This window comes from Rhopilema esculentum, chromosome 10 (genome assembly GCF_057945365.1).
Source record: "Rhopilema esculentum isolate cy_ngs chromosome 10, ASM5794536v1, whole genome shotgun sequence".
NCBI lineage: Eukaryota > Metazoa > Cnidaria > Scyphozoa > Rhizostomeae > Rhizostomatidae > Rhopilema > Rhopilema esculentum.
In genome coordinates, this window is record NC_142824.1 from 5,673,104 (window position 1) to 5,695,952 (window position 22,849).

Genomic DNA, 22,849 nt, shown 5'->3' on the forward strand with positions numbered 1-22,849 from the left:
ATAGGCCACAGAATAAAGTTCTGTGACTAGGCAGAGATGAGTTTCTAAAATTTTGAAGGGGTGTACTGAATTTGCAAAATACTGCAATAAATACAAATAATTGCTCATTCAATGTTTTGTTCTTGTCTATTTCGTTGCTGGCCTTGGTGCGAAATTGCCAACTAGCTGGACCACATCCCCAAATTAACGCCACTCGTCTAGGGCAAGAGAGACGTCATGCCGATACGTCCCCTTTCCCAATCATGCTATTCGTTTTTATCTTTAACACAAATGTTAGTTAGCATACAATATGAGTTACTGGTTTTCTCAAGTGACGTTCAATCCGGATGGTTTTGAGAAAAAGTTGACGTATGGAGATCACGTCAGTTGCAATGCAAACACCATGCTCGCGTTGTATTTTGTATTCAAATCCAAATTCACTTCACTTGTGGTTGCTTTCATTGGTTTGGTTAAGGCCGTCACACAATTTCATTGGCATAAGCTGCCTACATTTCTAATTCATGACTATTCGGCAACCATACCATATCCCTATCTATTTGCTACAAATGCAACGCATAAATCCTTTGAAAACTGCTAATTCATATATTAATTGAAACTCTGATTAATTATTTATGGACTCTGATTGACTGAGTTCTATATGCGTAGGTACCCTACTTCAACCTGTAGAACTTCCAGCCCCTGCATCACTGAGGTAGTTTCAGCAGCATCCAAGGGCTTCAAGTAGAAACGCGGTGAGTTTTCTGAACTTACATTTCAATATAAACCGAATACTTTTTGAGTTTTTGCTTTATCTGCTTCTGTGCAGACAGTTTTGTGGAATACATTCCCTTGCATTTCTTTAGTTCAAGTAAGCTTCAGTATTTGCTAATCGATTCAATGATTTTCAGATGCCATCATACTACAAATACTCAAACTATAGTACTCCATCTGGGGGAGTAAGACGAACATCGGTGTCCAGAACATCGTATTCAAGTAATTCTGGTGATCCTAGCTCCAACTACAGAAGCAGCTACTCTTACAACGACTCGTACTCTTCGAAAACCGGCTCATCTTCAGAATGGAAATCTAACAACAATGGCCTAGTAACGAGTTACTCTGGAACCGGCAAGGATATATTTGATGCAATTAGCAATGCGGAAAAAGCCAAGGGCTTTAAGGATCAGGACTATAACAAACTGAAAGACAACTGCAGGCGATCCGGACGCTTGTTTGAAGATTCCGCGTTTCCCGCTGATAATAGAAGTTTGTTTTTCAGTCAAGCCTCACCTCGGAAATTTGAGTGGAAGAGGCCCGGGGTGATTATTTTGCATTTTGTCTGTTTGAAGTATTTAATGGAGAGATAGAACTGTTCGTTAGAAGAAGGGGTACCTTGGTTGATCTGGTTAAGCTCCAACATTTTTCTGCTTTTAAATAATTAAATTTGCGTCAATGCAATTTCGTTCTGGCTTGCCTAGCATTCATATTTAGTTTCTCCATCGTTTGTTGATGGGGAGCAGGGGCGAAGCCAAAAATATTTTTTGGAGGGGTAAAGAAGTGCTTTTTGCCGAAAAAAAAGGGAGTGTCTCATTTTTTGAAGGGGGTGGTCAAAAGATGAATACTCTTATATGCTGATTTTATGCCTTTCTGTTTCAAAGTTCATACTTTAATGGCATACTTTAAAAGTTCAGCTACAACAGAAAAGTTGATACCTTACAATTGTTGCAAAAAGGTTCCAGAGTGAGTACGAAAATAACTTCTTTTGCCCAGCAAAACTCCTTAATGTCCCAACGGACATATTGTTGGGGAGGGGGGTACCGCACTTCCCCCCTTTGGGGACGCCTCTGATTGCGAGTTCCTTATCGTGTTGCTTATGACTTTATTGGGGGAACTAAGGGTTCTATCCAGCTCCATGTACAATGCATATCATAAAAATATAAGACAAACCAAAAATGACCAACTTACATAGTATGTTGAAGCGCATGAAAAGGCTACAAGCTTCAGGCCATGGTTTGTAGACTTATGTGAAATTTGGACGACTGATAGCTTCAGCTATCCCCCTTTTTAAGCAATTTACATTTAAAAAGTAGATAAACTTCTAAGATCAAGTTGATCTATTTAATGTAACGTGAACAAATGAGAAAATTACGTAGAGAAAATTATGCGAAGAAATTTAAATTACGAGAAATTTATTTTCCAGTGGCCAATGACCTAAAATTTTGAAAAAATTTCTTAGTAAATAGTGAAAAGTGCTTTGTTTTGGTACGTTACTTTAATATCTTCTTTTTCAAACTCCCTTGGCCTCCAGCCCGGGACAATCATGGTTGCTTTCTGATCACCACCCCTGATTTTCAGCTTCCCAAGATACGCTTTAAAATAAGAAAGGAGCTTTCGGGTAAAAGATGTAGCTTTTGACTTGATGTAGTTACTATATTTTCTGCCTATTTTCTTCGTTTTTGGCATTACAAGTACCATAATTATTTATCTTGAGTCATACTTAAGCTTTTCGTCTGACACTCTTCAGAGTATTAAACGTCAGAACATAGATCGAAAATTCTAAGCTAGGAAATGAATCAATCAATACAAACATAAAAACCGTTTCTGTGTAGACAGAAGGAGTTCGTTTTCACCTACGGATTCCATTGGTAACATTCTCAATAGGCAAGCACCACTGATTGGGCATCCTCAACAGTCATGTGCTCGCATTTTCTGATTGACCTATTTCGATCCACAACTGAGTATATATATTTCCTAACGTCGAGTTTTTGATCTATGTTCTGACGTTTTATATTTTGAAGAGTGTCAGGCAAAAAGCTTGAGTATTACTCAAAACGTAGTTTTTTCAAAGCCATTTGTAAGTTTTGTACCTCCAAAAGATTGTTTGCAAATTGTTTATCTCGTTAAACATGCTTATCTCGTCATTTCGAGTCAATAAACCCGTTGTTGTGGCATCCTACCACGTATGAGGGAAAGGAGTTTTAATATGGTGGATTATCTTTCTTTTGGTAAATGTGTTGTATTTTTTCTTGTCAGTTGACGCTGTCTGTTGTCTATGTCATCATGCAATGGTCCCATCCATAATCACAGTCATTGTCCCAGTGAAAACCAAAAAGGCTTGAATCACTGCCTCTTTTGTAGGTAGTGTTGGTTGAGTAGTCAAAATTTGCTCAAGAATACTTTGGTACGACTACCTTTCTTATCAAATTTATATAAGAAAATATTGTATATATCTTGCGAATGGTTTTTCAGGAACTCACTGATAACCCTCAGATGTTTGTTGGCGGTGCAAGCAGGTTTGATGTGGCGCAAGGCATGCTAGGAGATTGCTGGTTTTTGGCTGCAATTGGAGCATTGACGCAACACGACCAAATGCTTGACAAGATCATACCACGTGAACAGTCTTTCGAGAATGATTATCAAGGGATCTTCCGATTTCGTTTTTGGCAATACGGCGAATGGCGGGAAGTTGTTGTGGACGATCTATTGCCAACTTACAATAATCAGCTCGTGTTTACCCATTCGACTAAGCCAAATGAATTCTGGTCCGCATTACTGGAAAAGGCATATGCTAAGTAAATGTGATATTATATTACTGTTATTCATAAGTTGTTCGTTGAATTAGGAGAGCTTTTTGATCGTTAGGATATTCCTTGTAACCTAGTTGGTGAAAATGAGATGGAACACGAGAAGAGCAGGGCAAAGTTAGCAAAAGGCTTTAGAAACATGTTGCTGTTGGGATCATTAACCTTTGTTATCAATATGCTTTAACCTAACATGTGAATCTTACGAAAGAATGCAACCTTCTTCCATGAAAATCAATTAAGGAAAGAAGAATCGTCATCAAGTTGACGAAAAATTATCATCAAGTTGAACAATTTCGAGTCAGACAGCTGGTCCACATTGATTGGTGCACATTAGCTTCCTTTCGTGATTGCTGTAGTATTCTTAAGTCATACTTACTTGCATTTCAACTTTTTGAGTAACAGTTTTCTTCATCTTCGTCAAAGGCTTAATGGCTCGTACGAAGCCCTGAAAGGTGGTCAAAGTAGCGAAGCATTAGAGGACTTCACTGGTGGCATGTGCTTATCTATAACCCTCAGCAATGCCCCGAAGAATCTGTTCTCGTTGATGATGAAATCGTCCAAATTCCAATCTCTGATGTGTTCAGCGATTGATGCGAAAAATGCAGCTGAGGTCGAAGCTAAGATGAGCAATGGGTTGGTAAAAGGCCATGCCTACACCATTTCAAGCGTGGCAAAGGTACGCAAGCATTAATTCATAATGAATGAAAGTTAAGTATTCAAATCAATGTAAGTCCTCAGATCTTTTCTTTCTTCTTCCATGGTATAGGTAATCTGGCATGGGAGACTAAACATCTTTGAGATTTCCTTTATGGGAAATATAAGGCAGAAACCAAATACATCGTCTCTAAGACATTTTGGTTAATTCATCCTGAACATTAGCTAGTTCTAAAAATGCTAAGAGGAAACTTGTTCTCATAAGTGTCTGCTACACAATAAATGGCCTTACGTTTTTAGATTCCCTACCTAGAGTGCTTGATTTTGAACAAATGGCCCATTTTAATCTATTCTGCCATTGAAGCACAGGAGATAGTTGATATACAATTTATGCATTTAATAGGTATTTCGTTAATTGCCCACCAAACTTATCCTGGTTGTGTCTAAACATTTGTCGCCGGTTTCATTTTGCATCAAAACCCCAACAATCCCATGTTTAAACACAATATTGGGAAGGCTTATGCATAAGATATAAGGCCATGTACCTTTTTTCTTATCTACGTGGCTCTATGTGTGTTACAATTACTGTTGAATTTAGGGTATCTGTTTCATAAGTCCAGATTGTTTAGAAAACTTTACTTTTTTAAGTCATAGCTCGATCCGTTATTGCAGATGATTAAGTTTCATGTAAAATCCCCCTAAAATGTATCATTAGTTCTAAATTGATTGTTGCTGAAGGTGAATGCTCGTGGCCGCCGTGGTCCAATTGAAGTTGATCTGATTCGTGTGAGGAACCCATGGGGCAACGAGAGAGAGTGGAATGGGCCATGGAGTGACAGGTACATCTTTCTTTCGGTTATTGAACCTAGCCTATTATATCAAAATAATTTCCCACCACGACTATTATTTGGTTACGCTGATATTATATGTAACCAACTGATATCATTAGATTATGTTATTCGAAGTATCCTAAATTATGAACTTTAAAGAACGATGTAATTCTCCAATCCATGCTATCGATTCTTTGATCGTTGAATTGTCCAAACGTTTAGAGTACGAGGCCTCTAAACTTAACTGCGTAGTACAAAAGCCGTAACCTTTGACGTCACAAAAAACAACTTTATTGCATACTGACAATTTTTTCCGTTTACTTGAACGTTTGAATAGGCTTCGGGAAAAGTAAACTTTTTACAACATCTAAAAGCTTTTTCGTGTGACACTCCTCAGAGTATAAAATGTCATAATAAGGGTCCGAAAGTACATGACGGAAGATACGAGGGAAATATATACCCAGTTGTGGCTCTAATTAGGCCAATCGCAAGCACATGACCGGTACAGTTGTCCAATCAGTACCGTGTGCCTTTAGGAAATCACCACTGAAGTCAAAGAGAGAAAATGAACTCCTTCTGTCTACACATTAGCGGCTTTTTCGTTTGTCTGTAGATCGTTTAAAGCTGCTAGGGGAAAAGATGATCGGGCTCTGCCAGTTGTCTGAAATATGTCGTCATTTTAGCTCTTAGTATGTTATAAAATGTTTGCGTTTCGAAGTCAATTTCAAATTTTATACCGCTAAAAATGATTACTTGAACCTTATTCTTTCAGCTCTCCTGAATGGCAATTGCTTTCTCAAGAAGAAAAGAAAAGCCTTGGTCTTACATTTGATCACGATGGTGAATTCTGGTAAGCTGACTTTGGTCTCCTCGGATATTCCAATCCTACTTCTTCTTTTGATAATATACAACCCGTTTATAGATAGAAATATATTTTGGAGGTTGTAAACGCTCCAGGAAGGGCAATACAATAGATGGAAGAATTTATAGCATATTTGGTAGTTTTTGATGTTTTAAAAGCAAAAGATCTTTTGTTCTACCTTTTTCTTGTTGTTCCTGTTAGTCTTTTATTAATTATTTCACCCTTTATCATTGGAGACTGCAGCTCAGCGTGGTAAACATGGCACTTACAGTCTTTTTTGATATTGAGAATATAAAGTTTCCATTTTTTGGGTGAACATTTCTCAACTACAGACAAATGCCTGTTTCTGAAAATCTTTCAAAGCTTTTGTTCCGGCCTTGGTCCAAGCTTTATGCAATTTACCCTTAGACAACGGAAAATGGCACTGGTCTTGCAGATGTACACTGTATGTAGGCTTCAATATTCAGCACATGTTCTAATATAATTAGGCGCCAAAATCTTTCCCTACACAGGATATCCATGCAAGACTTCGTTGAAAATTTCACAAAGCTGGAAGTCTGCATGTTGAGTCCGGATAACTGCGGTGATGTGGATGGCCATCAATGGCAAATGCTTTTGCACGAAGGTGAATGGCAGGCCTATGTTAGTGCAGGAGGCTGCAGGAATTATCCGGATACGTTCCACACTAATCCGCAGTTCAGGTATCTTAAACAATATTTAGTAGCTATTTTACAAACCAAAGGCGACGCCTTATAAAATCATCCAAAGAATGCTGTTTCATAATGTCAAGAAGGCCTAATGAGTTATCTCTGTTTCTTTGTTGAATTTTTCGACAATACAAATGCTAGTGCGCATAATTTTTCTTCATAATCCTCTAAGGCTAGTCCTACCTCTGGTCCTACCTGTAGCTACAGTTTGTGCTTTGACCGAGTATTAGCAAACTAAATATAACCTCTTTCTATCATGTCACTATACATAAACGGATCATACAAAACTGTACTTTTTTGTTTACAGAATCACTCTGGAGGATCCAGACGATGATGATGAATTAGATAAATGTCAGCTTGTTGTTGGTTTGCTTCAGAAAGGCAGAAGAAAGCTGCGACTTCTTGGAAAGGATAACCTTACAATTGGTTTTGCTATCTATAAGGTAACTCACGGCACTGCCTTGACCACATCAAGCGCTACATGGCAGATCAGAATAAAGCAATTTTCAAGAATGCTTTTAAAATCAATATGGCATCAATTCTTTGTATTCACGCTTCCCGTCTATATGACAAAGACAACAATATGACTGAAAACCCAAAGATTTGGAAAGACTTCCAAAGTTGAATCTTTTGTTAAAACAATAAGTTGAAAACGCATCGTCTCTATGTTGATGCAAAGCTTTTTATTCGTTTTTGTCTAAATATAAACACAGCCTTTGAAAATGTACATGGATGTGGCCTAAGTTTCTTGTGTCAGTTTGAACATTGCCTACAAAAGGATCTTATCGTTGGAGGCCATGTTTGTTAGCCTATTCCAAAAACACATTAGAACTAGCCCTTTTCATGCAGGTCGAAGATGACGCAAAACAGTATATGGTGGATGGACGTTTGGGAAAAGACTTCTTTCTTTACAACAAAATGGTTGCAAAGTCGGATTCTTTTATCAATGCTCGTGAAATTGTTGGGAGATTTAGCTTGGACCCTGGCAATTACGTCATCGTTCCAAGCACGTTCTACCCTCACGAAGAAGGCCAATTTCTGCTTAGGCTTTTCTCTGAAAAGAAACACGATGGAGGGTATGATTCTTATGATTACCTTAAAGCAGCGATCAATCTAAAGTTCATGACATTCTTTTTTCCTACTTATCTATACTTAAAATGTATGTAGACACTAAAGACAAAATTTGAGAATTCAATGGCCATTCGCACCGTGAATAGGCCTGTTTTTGACAATTGGTACCTAAGCCACCAGACCCAAAAAATAATTTGTTTACCAAATCAACCAGCAACTGTTTGAATACCATGTGCTTTGGCATAATGCCATGAAGGTTTTCTGAAAACATCCTGTTTGTTAGTGGAACCTCGTTGTATGCCAGGAATGCTGAACAGTCAATTTTACAAGCATTTTGAGCAGTATGTAAAATGCTTGCAAAAATGGCCTTCTGTTATAAACAGATAAGATATGATAAAAATTAGAAAGCTGAAACTTTTTCCATATTTCCAGAGCTTTATGTAAAATGCTTGCAAAAATGACCTTCTGTTATAAACAGATAAGATATGATAAAAATTAGAAAGCTGAAAATTTTTCCATATTTCCAGAGCTTTTTTATCAAGAAATATTTAAAATTTGAGAGGTACTCAACGTATACTTTTTAGCAAAATGGATACACAAACGAAGATTGAAAAACGACAACCAGTGGTTAGTGTGATTTTAATATCTCTTTCACCCCAGTTTTCATTTTAAACTTTAATAAAAATTTGACTCATTTTGAGAAGATATTTATTTTGATAACTTTGAAACAATAAAACAACTAATGTTAGTTCATCTTCTGACTGATCGTTTTGAAAATTGAAGCCGAGCTCATTTTCATAAAGATAATTTCGGATATTGAATTCCAGTCGATTTTTATGGATTTGAGTTATGGATTTTATAGATTAAAAGAAATACTGTAATAATGTTATTCTTGAATTGAATAATTTTCCATTGCAAGACATGCGTGAAATTTGTGAAATATCATATTGTCTCATAGGATTAAGCAAAAATCTTATTCTATTGCACTCATTACTTTAGCCAGCAAAGAATGAAGGAAAGTGGATAGATGATACGCTCAGAAAGGTATTCGAAAGAGTTTCAGGAAATGTGAGTGACTTTGTTCAAGTCCTTAGCATACCGGTCTAGCAAAATCAAACAATCACTTGTAAATCGTCACTGCTTCGAGTTTGTGATTGCTTTTTAACTTATGACTTATGCTGGCAGTTAGATATATGGATTTTGCCTTGTATTGTTTGCAAATTGTGATTGAATTTTTAGGTCAAGGTAAATGACCCGAGTTCATTGTGGAGATTTCAAGCGTTTTCTGTTATGCCAAAGCAAATTTGATCATCACATTTCGTGTTCTCAATTTAGGGTAGAAGTCCCTGTGATCAAATATCATTATAGCATATATGCCATGCCTTAGTTGAAGTGAAGTGCCAATTCTTTCTAGATCAACCATTTAGCATCAAAATTATCAGTGCGTGACTACATAAAATGTTAATCAAATAGTAACTGCCTGCATACTTTATACAATTGCAATACTTCTTTTGCTTTCTGTACAGAGTTGCTAGCTCTGTCGGTGGAAGAAAAAGTCTGTGCCTGATATGTTTTAAGGTATCATTCCTTTTGATGAATAAATGGAAGAAGGGCCTTTGCTTTGCAGGATTTAGGGAGGGGTACCTACAGCACTTGGTTCAACGAAGAGTCATTATTTAATTGTCTTCCTTCAACAGGATGAAGTTTTAGATGCTTTTGAATTAGGACAAGCAATGAACTTGGTTTTTAAAGAAGGTATTTCAGAGTTTACTTGTCATTCGATTTCTCATGAATCCACCAAGTAAAATATGAGTAGAATATGAAGAAAATCAAGTTTAATTGTTTTTCCTGGTTATTTATTGGTTATGCCTACCGCGTGATGGTTCCAAAATGAAACAAAGCAACCGTTTAGTATGCATTTAAAAAGTGTAATTTGTATGATTTGGTGTTTTATATGCCACACTTTTTTATTTAGAATATGGAAGCATGGAGGAGTTTGGATTGGAAGCTTCGCGGTATATTTGTGCTTCTATTTTTTTTAAAAAGCTGACAAATTTAAACTTCTTTCTTAAGCCTGTGTAAAGATTCGAAAAATCCTTACTACAAAAGAACATAATTTGATAAAGAAGGCCTACTTTCTTTGCAAGGAGGCATTTGGGTAGAACGAGATGCAGTGTTTTGCCATGATATGCATTTTGCTTCTTGAAAAGGTTCGGGCATTTAACTGAATAAAAGTTTACAACATTTGATAAGGAGGTCGTGGAAGAAATAATTTAGATTACTTCTGTGATAATATTTAGGTATTGCAGTTGTTTACGATTTCAAGTATGCAAGAATTAGTTAAACAGATAGTTAATCAGAATAGTGATTAAGTTTATAAGTTTATAAGTTTATAAGTGCTACGCTACACTACTTGGTGTTTTGAACAGGGCCGTTTTAAGTTGCTACTCCAAGGTTCACGCTACTATTTTTATCAACTTTGTACACTTGAAAGACAGCAAAAGAAGCAATTTCCTTCCTGAACTTATTTTCTTCCTGGCTTTTTGCCTTTGGTATTTTAGAAAACTACAGTAGGAAGAATCTTGTCTCCAAAATTTCAATCCTGCTGTGCATATTTACTTGCAGTACGTTCTAATTGTGTTTGTGCTAAACTAGTCATAGGCCTTTTTACAGTCATCGGCAGAGGCTGGTGCTCTTAGGCCTAGCCCCCAAGCAATCTTCATAAGTTCGATCAGAGTTTATTAAATCCCCTTTCATGACTGAGAAGTAGTATTGAGGCATGAAATAGCTCTTGATTGTCAGTGATTACCTTTTTCAATTAAATATACACATTTGCTTCTTATTTTTGCTCTATCAAATTGTTTTTCCTTTGCTCTAACAAATGTCTTCGAAAATACATTGACCTTTCTTTTTGATCGGTTTCATTCGACTTCTAGGAGCTTGCTGATATTTGCTGACGTATCCTTGCAGTAATAGCAAAAAATATACTAAATTTCTGTTTGTTAATTAGCTTTTCAATTCATATAATATTTGATGATTTCAGTAGGCTAAAGACTAGAAAGTTACAAATTAAAACAATATTTTCTTTGAAGCTGTGTTCTTTTGAACTCATATTGAATGAGAGCAGTTTGGTAATTTTGTTCAAAGATTGTCGAAATATTAAGAATGCATTTTCACAATTAGGAAGATTGCCATCTTTATTGACATGTAAAGCCTTTAAAAAGAAAGTTTTCACTTATTCTTATCGTATTCATTATATTATTTCGTTGCATTCGTGATAGTTTCCTCCTTCACTTTGATTAAAGTCGGATCATTCAGGAAAGGTAGATTTAGGTGAATTCAGAAACCTTTTCAAAATGGTGGTTGGCTGGAGAGTAAGTAATTTGATGAGTTGAGTTAATGATTTACGTCCTTTGAAATAGCAATTTATTTTGGACATGATATAAGCAGTAATTTGCGCTACTATAAACAAGTCTTATTGGTAGGATGAGAGTCTCAAAACAGTGAATAAAAAAGGTCAGGTCTTAAAGCAATGGAAAATGTCATCATACGCTTGATTTGTTCATGGGTCACATATTAACGTATTTTGTGTCTTAAAACCATAATAAAATCGTAAGGGGATGGGCATTTTCTTCTTAATCTTCGTATCAGACTATTTTCTGATCACTCTCGTCTTGTATTTGAAATCAATCAGTTAATAGTTACGTTTTGAATTTTCATGCTTCCTTTCACTTGGCTAACTAGCCGGTGAATTTTAAGAGTTGTTCAACTGTAAAGAGACACAACGCCACTAAAGTAAATAAACGTAACTTCCACCCTTTAGAGGCTGCAGGCTTCGATTTCTAAGCATTTTTCTTGCAACCAAAGGGCATTTATTAAGTGCTGTAGGCATCCTCCAATACATCATCCAGAAGAAAATGAGTCAAACTCCCCTTTTCTTTCTAGAACTCATTTAAAGAATTCGACAAAGATAAGAGTGGAGATATGGATGCATATGAATTGAGAGACTTGCTGTCAAAGCTTGGTAAAGATTTACAATTGTATTTAGTTTTTGGATTTGCTTCCTTCCATTCAGTGTATACACGGGATGCCCTTCCTTCCAGTGTAAACATATACTGTTCTATCCTCTCAGTGTAAAACTGAATTGTCTTATATTTTTTGCGGATGTATGGGTGGATACCTTTGCTCTTGATGGACGTATAAAGCACTTTGGTTGGAAAAATATAAGCATTGTGATGGTTTGAACCTTATTGTTCCTTTGTAGGCTACACCCTTGGAACCGACATTCTCGGGTCCGTTGTGAGACGTTACTCTAACAAAAGAGGTCGCGTGAACTTTGACGACTTTGTGCAGATATGCTGCCGTATCAAGTCAGTCTACGGTAAGGCTGATAAACGAAAGTATAAACATTGCTGAATTTAGTGGAATTCTAGCTAGCTATTAATTCTGGAAATGTAAAAAAGCATCATCAATTATATTTTCCATCCGTGAGAGTAGACTGTAACCGTCTATTATAGTCAGTATTCGTACCCTTTTCCAAGGTTTATCGATTTTCCTGCCATGATTTGGTTCCTTTTATCCCACTTAATTCGGTGATTTGCATCCTCAAAGCTCACATCAACCTTATGACACTTCTTCCCTCTCATACACTCACCATTATAATTATTATTACCACCACGATCATCATCATCATCACCATCACGATCATCATCATCATCATCTAAAATTTGATGATTCTTTTTCTAGGTGCCTTCAAAAGGTTCGATGGAAAATCATTTTCAAAAGATGATGTAAGTTAACTTAATCTTATTTATTACAAGATCGTTTTAGTAATACATGAAGTACACCGGTCCATATAAGAAAGTAATCAATCAAAGAGAAGTGAACCCCGTTAAGCATGTTCACATGGAGGAAAGTTAAATATCATCAAGATAGAATAATTTTATCTTGATATTATTAATGCTGACCTTTTCTGCTTTACCGTGATGTAGATAATGATCTTATATTAACCAGGGACATAGGCTAGCCAGGAGAAGGTTATTCTCAAGGTTTTTATGGCGACTTGCTTATTTAATAATGGGTTGCCCTTTTTATTTATGTTAAACGCCATTTATAATAATTTTTTTGCTAATATGCATTGACTGCTTTACTTTTGACTTTTCAACTAAGAAAAAATATCGGGAAAATGAAAACATGAAACCTTGACTATCTACAGAGCTGGGGCATCGCACAGACCTCTATTCCCGCCAGTTCAGAAAACAACGTGTTATTTTTCGTTGAGAGTATAAATGCTCCTCTCTAATCTAGCACCCGTTAAGAAACGTTGATTTTTTTGCAGTTTCTCAAGTTTGCCATATACACATGAGTATGAAGTTTGTTGCATGGATAAAGAGTCTTGACATTTAACAATTTTGCTACGTATAAATATCAGTATAGATTAACTTGAACTTCACTGCCAGCACTACCAGGGTATGATTTTAAAAAAAGGATCGCTGTTTCCAGAGAAGTCATTCTCTTTTATCTCAATGTAGCGACAACGATCCAAGAGGTATTATATAAGCGATATATCGTCCCTGTATCTATTGATTATTAGATATTTAAGAGATTAGGGGAACTTGGTAAGTATCATACGCCTATAACGTAATCTTAAACAAAAGCATTAATGTAAGTAGCGATAAAGTAGTATGGATATAAATGAAAGTATTTTATCTAGAGGGAAACACATTGGCATCACCAAAAAAACCTTCCAAGGTAAAAAAGATGGTCATTTTCAGCTTTATGTTACTTTTTAGAATTCTTAAGCGTGACGTCATAAAGAATACATTTTTAGAATTCTTGAATTTTGGTTTCATACCTAAAGGTACATAAAAGGAAGGTTAGAAAATGGATTGAAATGTGGATGATGAGAAATTTTAAGTTTGCTTATGGATTGCTGTTTTTTCCAAATTAAGAAATTCTTACAATAGATGCTATAATATCATCACTTAAAGATATCTTAAGAGATCAGCCGAAGTTCACTTGACTTCATTTCATTGCCAATAACAAATAAAACTTTCACATGTAACATTTTTGTAACTGCAATTGAAAATCTCTCCAAAATCTCTCGGGAAAGATGTGGCATACATGCAAAACGAGATTACATTATCTGTGTAAAACCCCGCTTTTGGTACGAATTATCTCAAAATTGATTCTGAAAAGCCAAGCATAATGAGTATAATTCAAATACGTATTTCAAAAAGTTCACACTATAACAAAAGGTAAATAACAGCATTAAAAAAGAAGTGTATTGTTTTGATAATTTTTCTTTGTAGTTAAATGATTCCTTTAGAGTTTGTACAGTAGCTTCTAAAGTTAATGATGGTATGCACATGTAACTGATTGAAATAATATTGTTCAGTTCAATGTATTCAGATCATAGGTTTGGATCTAGTAGCTCTACAAAGTGGTTTTTTAGTCACTGTCATTCATTCAGCTGTGGTGGTTGCAGAACATTGCAACACTTGTTTGCTGTATTCAAGAGGATATCTAGTGGCCAATGAAAAACACATGAGTGTCTTTCTTTGTAAGATAATTGTTTTACACTTGCCTTTACAATTAGCAAAGGCTATAATTACTTGTTGATACCAAAAGCACTTCAGTTGTTGGTAGCAAAATGCTCAGATTTTGTACTTTGAAGTGTTAAAAATCCTTGCTTAAATGGTACTTTATTGGGTTTGGAAAAAATACTGCTGTAAACAAATGTCAAAATTTCTGAATAAAGAATTAAGAAACTTTTTACATATTTGACCATTTGATACAAGAAATAATGTATTTCAGAGGATCTCTACAAGTATATACAGTGTCTAACAATACTGAAAGATAATTAAAACAACAAATGTTTTATGACAAAGTAAGGTTGAAAGACGTTTTCAAGACGTTTTCAAGGTAAGAAGCTGCTTGATCTTGCATCACGTTTTTACAACTGGGAAGAGGCCATCATACATTAACCATTTCTGATAACTGATTCTCAATATTATGGCGGATTCCTCATTGTAAAGTCTCAACTTAAAATACAACACATTTATTAATTTATAGTAAAGCTTTGATATTGCAGAAATGATTAGCTTTCAATGACATCCAATAGAGTTTTTAGAAGCTTTGGGGCATCTTCTGATGGAAAGTACAAAGTCTCTTCTAAGTATGGCGCAACTGTCTTTATGGCCTTTTTGGCTTCTTTTGGGACATTTATTGGCCGGTATTCAATATCATCTCCATCATAGTCAACCAGAAACTGCATCTCCATATCTTAAAAAGATCATTGTTGTTAATTAATAATTATTTTAAGAATTACAAGATGCCAAAGCTGTTTATATAAGCCAAGGAGCAGAGTAGGCTTTGAAGGATCTACTATTGAAGTATACAGACTGTCTGTCAAAAAATCTACAAAGCTAAAAAATTGTGTGTCTTCTGGATAATAATTTGGCAATGGCAATGCAAGTAGTATAAGAGAAATGCTAAGGTAAAGAGTATTTAAAGAATGCTTCATAGTCCTTTGAGAAATTACGGGAATAGATGAAATGAGATCCTTGTCTTGTCAGAAGAAGTCAAGTATATGAAATTTAAGGAAAAGAGCATTCTTGAAAACTGTCAAAGACATTAAACCAAAAACGAGAAGCCAGAATTATTTATATACCTTTGAATGAAGATTTCTGAGGTCTCATTTTGAAAATGTCTACTCCGTATTGACTATCATTTGAATTTCCATTCAAGTTTTCAGCAATGAATCCAGAAATTGTAGCATAGAAGTCTAACAAATCTTTCTGCTTAAGAACAATTTCCTAAAAAGTTAAAATAAAAATAACATTATGAATATGTTAATCAAATTCAAAACGAAATAAATAATTTGAATGAATCTTGAATGCTTAATTGTTAACACTTGTAAAAATGAAAGGAAATAACAAATTCAAAAACCTACCATAAGAAATTCATATTTATCATCATCATCTTTAGGAGTAACTTTGTCAATTGCTTCAACTATCATTGAACGTCTTGCTTCTCTTGATATTTTCTTTGGAGTTTCCGGTAAGAACAGTGGACTTAGGTTATCTGAAAGTGATTTGGAGACAAAATACATTCTTTGTTTGACAAAATTGCACAGCAAGGTAAAATCAAAACAATAGAATGGCTTAGTGAATAGGCCTTAAAAATCAATTTTGACTTTGCTAAACTTGGTTGATATAATCAGAAAAGACCTAATGAAACACCTCCAAAAATTCTGCTTCACAATAACGTCATTGCAAAGGATTCAAAAATGTCTTTAATTTACCGAGTGATCAGAGCTGGAGCATGAAGAATCTTCATGAAAATACTTTTGACTTGTCTAACTTTTGGTAATTTAACAAGTGTGTGAAACAGCTAAAACGAAATGTTCTCCCCTATATTGAAACATAGTTGCCAAACTTATCAAAATTTCACCTAGACTTTAGGCTGTGTGGTAATTTTATATTGCTGATGAACCAGTGAAAATGTTATGCTTTAATTCTTACCTGTTTTTGGTACTGTTGATAAAGTAACTGGAGTTTCAGTAACTGGTTGCTTAATAGTCTTAGTCGATGACTTTTGAAGTGATGTTTCCAACTGTGTTCTATTTGAATTTCTGGTCTCAAATTCCAGGCATCTTTTTTGCAATTCAGCATTTTTTAATTTTACATCATTTAATTCTTCTTCAAGGTTGTATATCTTCATATCTTTTTCAAAGCCAACCTTTTTCAATCCATTTACATAGTTTGAATAGGCTATAAAAAGAAATCATAACTCAATAAAATGGTTTCTTCATAGCATAATTAGTCACACTAGCACAAACAAATAACACAATTATATCTTAGATCATTAAATATATATCATGAAATGTATATACCTTCCTTATGAATTCCTGCAGAATTGACCATATCAGCAAATGCTTGTATACTTTCTTTATGTAAATCAACAAGCCGCTCATATTTCATTTTGTATTCCATTTTCAAGTCTTCCATCTGAAATGAAATTTTTTTAAAGAAACTACACTAAGTACAGAAATGAGTAATGAAACGAATTTTATTGAATATCGATTTGATCTTTGAGGGAAGGCTTGCACTAAGTACCCATTAACTTGAACAGTGTTTCTGGGTGTTTGTCCTGACGGTGAGTAGGCTTTCTGGCTAATTTTTTCCGATAAAATAGAAAATAATAAAATAAGTGCATTTTGAATCCTTTATTTCCGAAAAATTCAATACTTACGGTGCAATTTGAATCTTTAGATGACATTCTCGGTCTTCGTAAGTGGTCATAAACAAGAGGATTTCAAACTTGCCAACCGTCTAAAATTTGGCGCCTTCTCGCTGATACTCGAGGCCTCTTCTTGAACTCGAGGTGTACTGCGTGCGCATAACTCAATTTCTCAAGATGGCGGTGGAGGTTGCGTTGAAAGGTAAATCACTTTTTTACGTATTCTACAAGTTTTTTCTAAAGTAACACAGAACGAAGAACCATTTTATTAGAAGATCTGGTAATTTGATTAAGAATCATGTGAATCGTATGACTCCTTTGCTTTCTCAAGCCTAACCAAACATTTGAAGAGTTTTACCGATATCATTTTGCATTATTTTGCATCTCTGTCTGTCTGCAGAGTGTGACATGTGCACACACAAGATTTTTTCAGAGGTCTCTGTGTCTAATGCATATGCATAATGAAAAGGTAGAGCAGCACAAATTCTTTCTGGGTACGAAAAATTTTCACGACAACCCTTGTTTGAAACGTTGAAAGACCTTGCTTTCCTCTCTTACATACTGTTCTTAAGATCATCATATAACTTAATTAAAGCATTGAAATGCGTACACATAAATCTGGTGTAAATGGGCTGTCAACTAGTTTGTTGTTTTAAAGAATGTTTATGAATTGGGATTGTTATGGTCACCAAAATAAAGAACATCAGAGCTATCTGACTGCCACAAGCTGAAAAAGTTGCTTTCAAATAATGTTCAAAGCAGCAATCTAGTTTTTGTTAGGGTGATTGATTTTTTTCAACCAAGTAAGCGGAAACATAGCATACACTTTTTAGAGAATAAATAAAAAATGGTGACCAAAAAGTAAGCAGTAAAATTTTAAGGCACCAAAGCTGATTCAAAGCAGAGGTGGATCCAGAGTGAGTTCCTTTGTGCACAGAACTCAGTCAGTTTTCCAACATATAGTTAAAAATAGTGTTGCCTGAAACAAGTTATATTTAAACTAAAAAAGTGAAACCTAAAAAGTTTTTGGATTTCTATGTGTAGTTTTAATAATTAGCAGAATGAGTTTGATAGATTTTATAGTTTTCAGGGCTGGAACCAGAAAAATATCTGATGCACGTAAGCGACAGTAGGAAAAGGGGCTCTGGGGCATTTGCCCAGGAAAAATTTTAACAACCACAACTTTTCTATTTCAGTGGATTGGTCCTGGAATCAATTCATTTCTCAATTATTCGATATTTCAAGATGCTAATGTTACCCCATGCTTAAAGTTGTAATTTGAAGACATGAAGTGCCCAAAACAAAACACTTATGCAGGAAAAAAAGCAGTCCACATACGATGAGATACATTCTTAGGCTGGATTTTGCCTATTGAAAGCTCTATAATCAATTGTATATCTTTGTATGGATTTGGCAGGGGCCTTGTAGATTGGGAGTAAATTTATGTGAGGATAAAACAATAGTGTGGTTGGTTTTTGTTCAGTTTGAAAAATTTTGGTCCATCATTTGCCAAAGATGGTATTATTGTGTTCTAAATTTGTCAAAAATGATATTTGTTATCCTGAAAGAATAGAAGATATATTTTCGATATTTTTAAGTATCATTTTCACCAAGAGAGAATAAAAATTTACTAAGACAGTCTAACTGATACCCCTTGATATACCTCTCCTTTTGCATTCCAATTCTTGGTTGAAAGGAATCTTTGAAAAGAGCAAGCCTTGACAAGGCAATTAAGCTGTTGATCTTAAATTTCTATCGTGTTTTTTGTAACCTATGAAATTCTCCGACTGACCCTCTAAAAATGTTTATGCGTTGTGGCCCTTGCCCCTGGGTTTAAATTTAACAGCATATAACATATAACAGCTAATGCTAAAGATAAATAATAAGAAAAGGAGTGCGTATAAAAGAATGCAAAAGCTAAAGCAAAATAGGCATTGTGTCACATGGCTGAGGAAATTTTATTCACAATCCCATCACAAAAGTATTCAGGTGGTTTGAAGACCAGTGGACCTTTCAAACAAAATATAATTAAAGGGGCTATGTCACAGTTTTGTAAAGGAATCAAGTACGTGAACCAATGATATAGAAGTGCCGAAGGCACAAGATGTCTAACTCAGGTCATGCTGCATACTGCCGAATGAGGCAAATTTGTTTACTTCCGCCATTTTAATTAGTGGCAAAAAGCGAGCTGCAATAGGGTTCAGTATGGAAAATTGCTTGTTTTAAGGACTGAGTTTCTCGTAGCTCACAACTATTTCAGTGCCTTTTCTGATGCAGGTAGTTATAGAAGATATAAATCAACAACACATAACAATTTTTTAGGGTTTTTAAAGATAATTTTAAAAAGTATGACTCTTTTAGTTTACACAGTTAAGTGGGGAATACGACAGTGGCCTGTCGTGTTTTTATGAGTTGAAAAAGTATGTGCTTGCAATTTTTATCTTCATATAAATTAGATAGAGCTTTTTGAGTCTATTATCTAATAATATAGACGATTTTAAACATAATTCTTGAATTTTTCTGTCTGTCGGTTAGAACCTTATATAGCAGGAGTAGGAAAGTGCGAATGTTTTATATTTAGATTATCAAATTGAGTTTGTAGAAAAGAAATTTGATATGAATCAAATTTCTTTCCTCTTAGCAAGGCTAAATTAGTAATCTTTGTCGTGAAAATGTACCCCAGAGGTATTTTATAGGCCTAAAGATGCGGGGAGGGATGCATTGTGCTGAACAAAGCATCAAGTGTTGTTTTGCAATAGTCTAAAAATATCAATAATTATATCAAATTAAAAATTAATTGCTATATTTAAATTCTGTTATTAATATCCAAGCATTGAATTATGACCTATTTTCGGCTTTCTCTAGAGTTAGGCCTAGATAGTTCATAGCAGTTTCTAAAAACAAAGAAAGAAAAAGTAACTAAATCACATCTTTGTACAAATGTGTTAAGAAAATAATGCATTGAATGGCTAAAAATTGTTGCTGGATCCGTTTTAAAACAGATCAATCATTATTTCCTGGAATTTCGATGAGACAGAAAACACCACAGCAAGCACCGCAACTGTAAATGCTTGGAAATTTGCGAACGACGGCTTATTTTTCCAATATTAACATCAATTCATAAATTTAAGTGCAACATAAGGCCACTCACCAAATTTCACATCGATATTCGAAAGAGAAGTGAACGGAATCAATCCTTACTTTTACCAAATTTATAAGGGCTCAGTATGGAGCAAGTTCCTTTTTGCCACTATTCACAATGGCAGAAATAAACAAATTTGCCTCACAGCGTACCTGTGATACTTCTATATCATTAACATGGACATTATGTGTTTTTGGCCTAACTTGCACAGTGGGATAATGGTGTATAGTCCTCTTATACGCTCAGTAAGTTGTTTTTCTGAGTGTGTTTACCAAACATGGATTGGATAATTTCTAGATTTCCATTTTTGTACCCACTATCAATATTAAATCATAAAGCAATTGGTCTAGGCCAAGGAAAATTAAGCTTCATTCAGTGGCACACATTTTTGTTTCTCTTTGTTAATTTTGATAGAATTAGAAACTTTACCACAAAATGATTATATACTTCAAAATTGTCCTGCAAACTTAACAAACTTTTTCACTCATAATTTACATCTGTAATGTAGGTTTCTGTATCATTTCACTCCATTTCTGTTAACAGCTCCCTACAAGTTGCTATATCCTAGCTGTAAAAATTAACCTTTTCCATTATAAAAAAGGTGATAATACTGAAGAAAGAACCTTTAATATTTGATATCTTTCATGAAACATACGATAACGCGAAAGCTTTGCAGGATCAGCACAAATACAAAAAACTATTTTACTCCAGTCCATATAGGTTTTGCTATTGAACACTGGCTTTTTCACCCAAACAACTTTGGCTCAACTGATGGATGTCCCTTGTGACACAGCCCTTTAAGGCTGGTAATAAATAACCACTCCTTATTAAGCAAAAATAATATTTTAGGAAACCCTTTCAAAAAGAACCAAGATCAATACAATGTTTCAAAACTACTGTTCTTTTCATCTGCTAATATGTTATGTTAAAATTAAAAACCTGTACTACAAAAAGAACGACAAACTCAAAGAATTACAGGGAGTCAAACCAAATGAACAAATGAAGCATGCCAATTTCTAATAAACTCATTTTTGGGGCACAGATGTTTTGGAAGTTGGCAGAGGAGAAAGTGAACTTTGTTTAATTTCAGCAAAACAAATCTGACACTTTTTTCATGATTCTTTTATGCAACTGCAATTTCAGGCAGTAACTGCTTTGTATTACTCAAGGATAAAATAACATTGAATTTCAGCCTGAGGGGTTTCACAGAGCTATCACTCAAGATTTTTTTTGTGATGCACATGAAATCATTCCAGTGCGGTTGTCTAGTAAAGTAAGACTATTTGTACAAGGTGCTGAAGCCCCTAGCCCCCTCTTTGGTTCAGCCCATGTAATCCTGCTAATTCTTTAAATTGTTTAATAATAGGTAACCAAGAGGAAAGAGAGGATGGTCAAACAGAGAATGTGGCTGAAAATGAAGAAGAGGAAATGGCCAATGAACCTGATATAATGGAAAAAGATACAAAAGAAGTTTGTTCATATGTATTTTTATTGTTATGTGCTACTTAGATTGGCTGTACAGTTTAAAATTGTTGTTCTACCCAAGAACCCTTGAGAATGTTTTAAAACTTCTTCCTCTCTGCACCTGATTTATTATTAATGAAGTATACTCTCCCTTCCATTCAAATTGGCCTGAACAAGGGCATATAATCTGTTTCTCCTTCTGGGATCCTCATTTCCTTAATCAATTTCTTTCTTTCCAATCTCTATCTATTTTGATGCCACATTGTCCTCACTTTTTCTTTTGTATCCTTGTTCATTTAAGTTCAGGCTGACTGTTCTTAATTTTTTCGAAAATCTAAGGCTGGATTGTTCTTAGTTTGTTCCTAAATTAAGAGGGTGTAAGCAGTTCTATTGCTAGCTTTTTCGCTCTAAGGAGGTGTTTCGACCACATTTGCCAACAAAGTGAGTGAGACAGCCTTAATTTGCTGACAAATTTGAATATTCACCCAAAATGCACCCACACATCGCTAAAAATGCTCGATTTTGAGAAAAACGTTGTTAAAAATTGCATTTTGCCGAAGCTCAGCCTCAGCTTGTTCTTAATTTGTTCTTAACTTTTGACCAGTTTTGAGGCTCGTGTTCTTATAAAATTGTTCTTATAAAAAAAGAGTGTAGTGTCGGAGATAGCCTGATAACCAGCCCATTGTTCTAAAGTAATAAGTTATTATTCCTTTAGAATAATGGGCTGGATATCAGGCTATGTCGGAGAAGGCAATAAAATAAGATTAGTCTGCGACCCGTTTACTGTTCACAGTGGCACAGAGATGGGCGGCAGGGGGGGGGGGCAGTTTGCCCCAGGGCCTCGGCCTGAAAGGGGCCCCAAAATTATTCTGAAAATATTTTTGAAATGTCTTTTTTTTTCAGAAACTGAAAATGCATTCAAAGATATATTTGTTAATGTCGAAAATGATGGCAGTAATTTCATTGGGTCCGTACACTGAGTCTTGTTTGAATTTAAAGCCTATCAGCTTTATTTATTGAGTCTGGGGCCCCGAAAAAAGCTGAATAAACCTTAGATCACATATTTTACGGATTCGTCTTTTAAGCTGAGTTTCCCTGAGTTTCGCAAAATCGTACTTATTGGAAGGGAGCCCTGATAAAAAATTAGGTAACCCATATAATCTTGTTTTAATCTATGGCCCGTTCAAGTGAGTTATGTTTGCATTTAGACTCGTTGCATAAAGCTATATTATACTTTTGGGGCCCCTTTCAGCAAACTAGCATTAATAAAGAACCGCTTACGTTCAACAATGACTCAAGCCTCGCGACGCTTTCGA

The 22,849-nt window shown here is 35.1% G+C and overlaps 3 protein-coding genes across 3 annotated transcripts in view; 2 read left to right on the forward strand and 1 right to left on the reverse strand.

The window, feature by feature from the left end:
* Positions 1–626: 626 nt before the first annotated feature.
* Positions 627–13,404, forward strand: LOC135684809 (calpain-9). Its single transcript, XM_065200469.2, has 19 exons — positions 627–731; positions 888–1,295; positions 3,226–3,548; positions 3,984–4,236; positions 4,953–5,053; positions 5,817–5,894; positions 6,419–6,607; positions 6,921–7,056; positions 7,463–7,689; positions 8,269–8,311; positions 8,684–8,752; positions 9,382–9,439; positions 9,660–9,699; positions 10,621–10,642; positions 10,990–11,058; positions 11,630–11,708; positions 11,949–12,065; positions 12,431–12,474; positions 13,023–13,404. The coding sequence occupies exons 2-19, from the start codon at positions 888–890 to the stop codon at positions 13,047–13,049; spliced, it is 2,283 nt and encodes a 760-aa protein (XP_065056541.2). The 5' UTR covers positions 627–731; the 3' UTR covers positions 13,050–13,404.
* LOC135684908 (uncharacterized) lies at positions 13,180–21,440 on the reverse strand. Its single transcript, XM_065200611.2, has 6 exons — positions 16,940–21,440; positions 16,581–16,695; positions 16,210–16,458; positions 15,639–15,769; positions 15,357–15,501; positions 13,180–14,968 (listed from the first exon to the last, which is right to left on the reverse strand). Exons 1-6 carry the CDS (start codon positions 16,964–16,966, stop codon positions 14,784–14,786), a joined length of 852 nt encoding a protein of 283 aa, XP_065056683.2. The 5' UTR covers positions 16,967–21,440; the 3' UTR covers positions 13,180–14,783.
* Positions 17,066–22,849, forward strand: part of LOC135684845 (splicing factor 3B subunit 2) — a 28,035-nt gene continuing 22,251 nt past the window's right edge. Inside the window, exons 1-2 of the mRNA XM_065200533.2 lie at positions 17,066–17,129; positions 21,436–21,539. Of these exons, the coding sequence (XP_065056605.2) occupies positions 17,105–17,129; positions 21,436–21,539 (129 nt within the window). The 5' untranslated portion in view covers positions 17,066–17,104. The remainder of the gene's footprint in view (positions 17,130–21,435; positions 21,540–22,849) is intronic.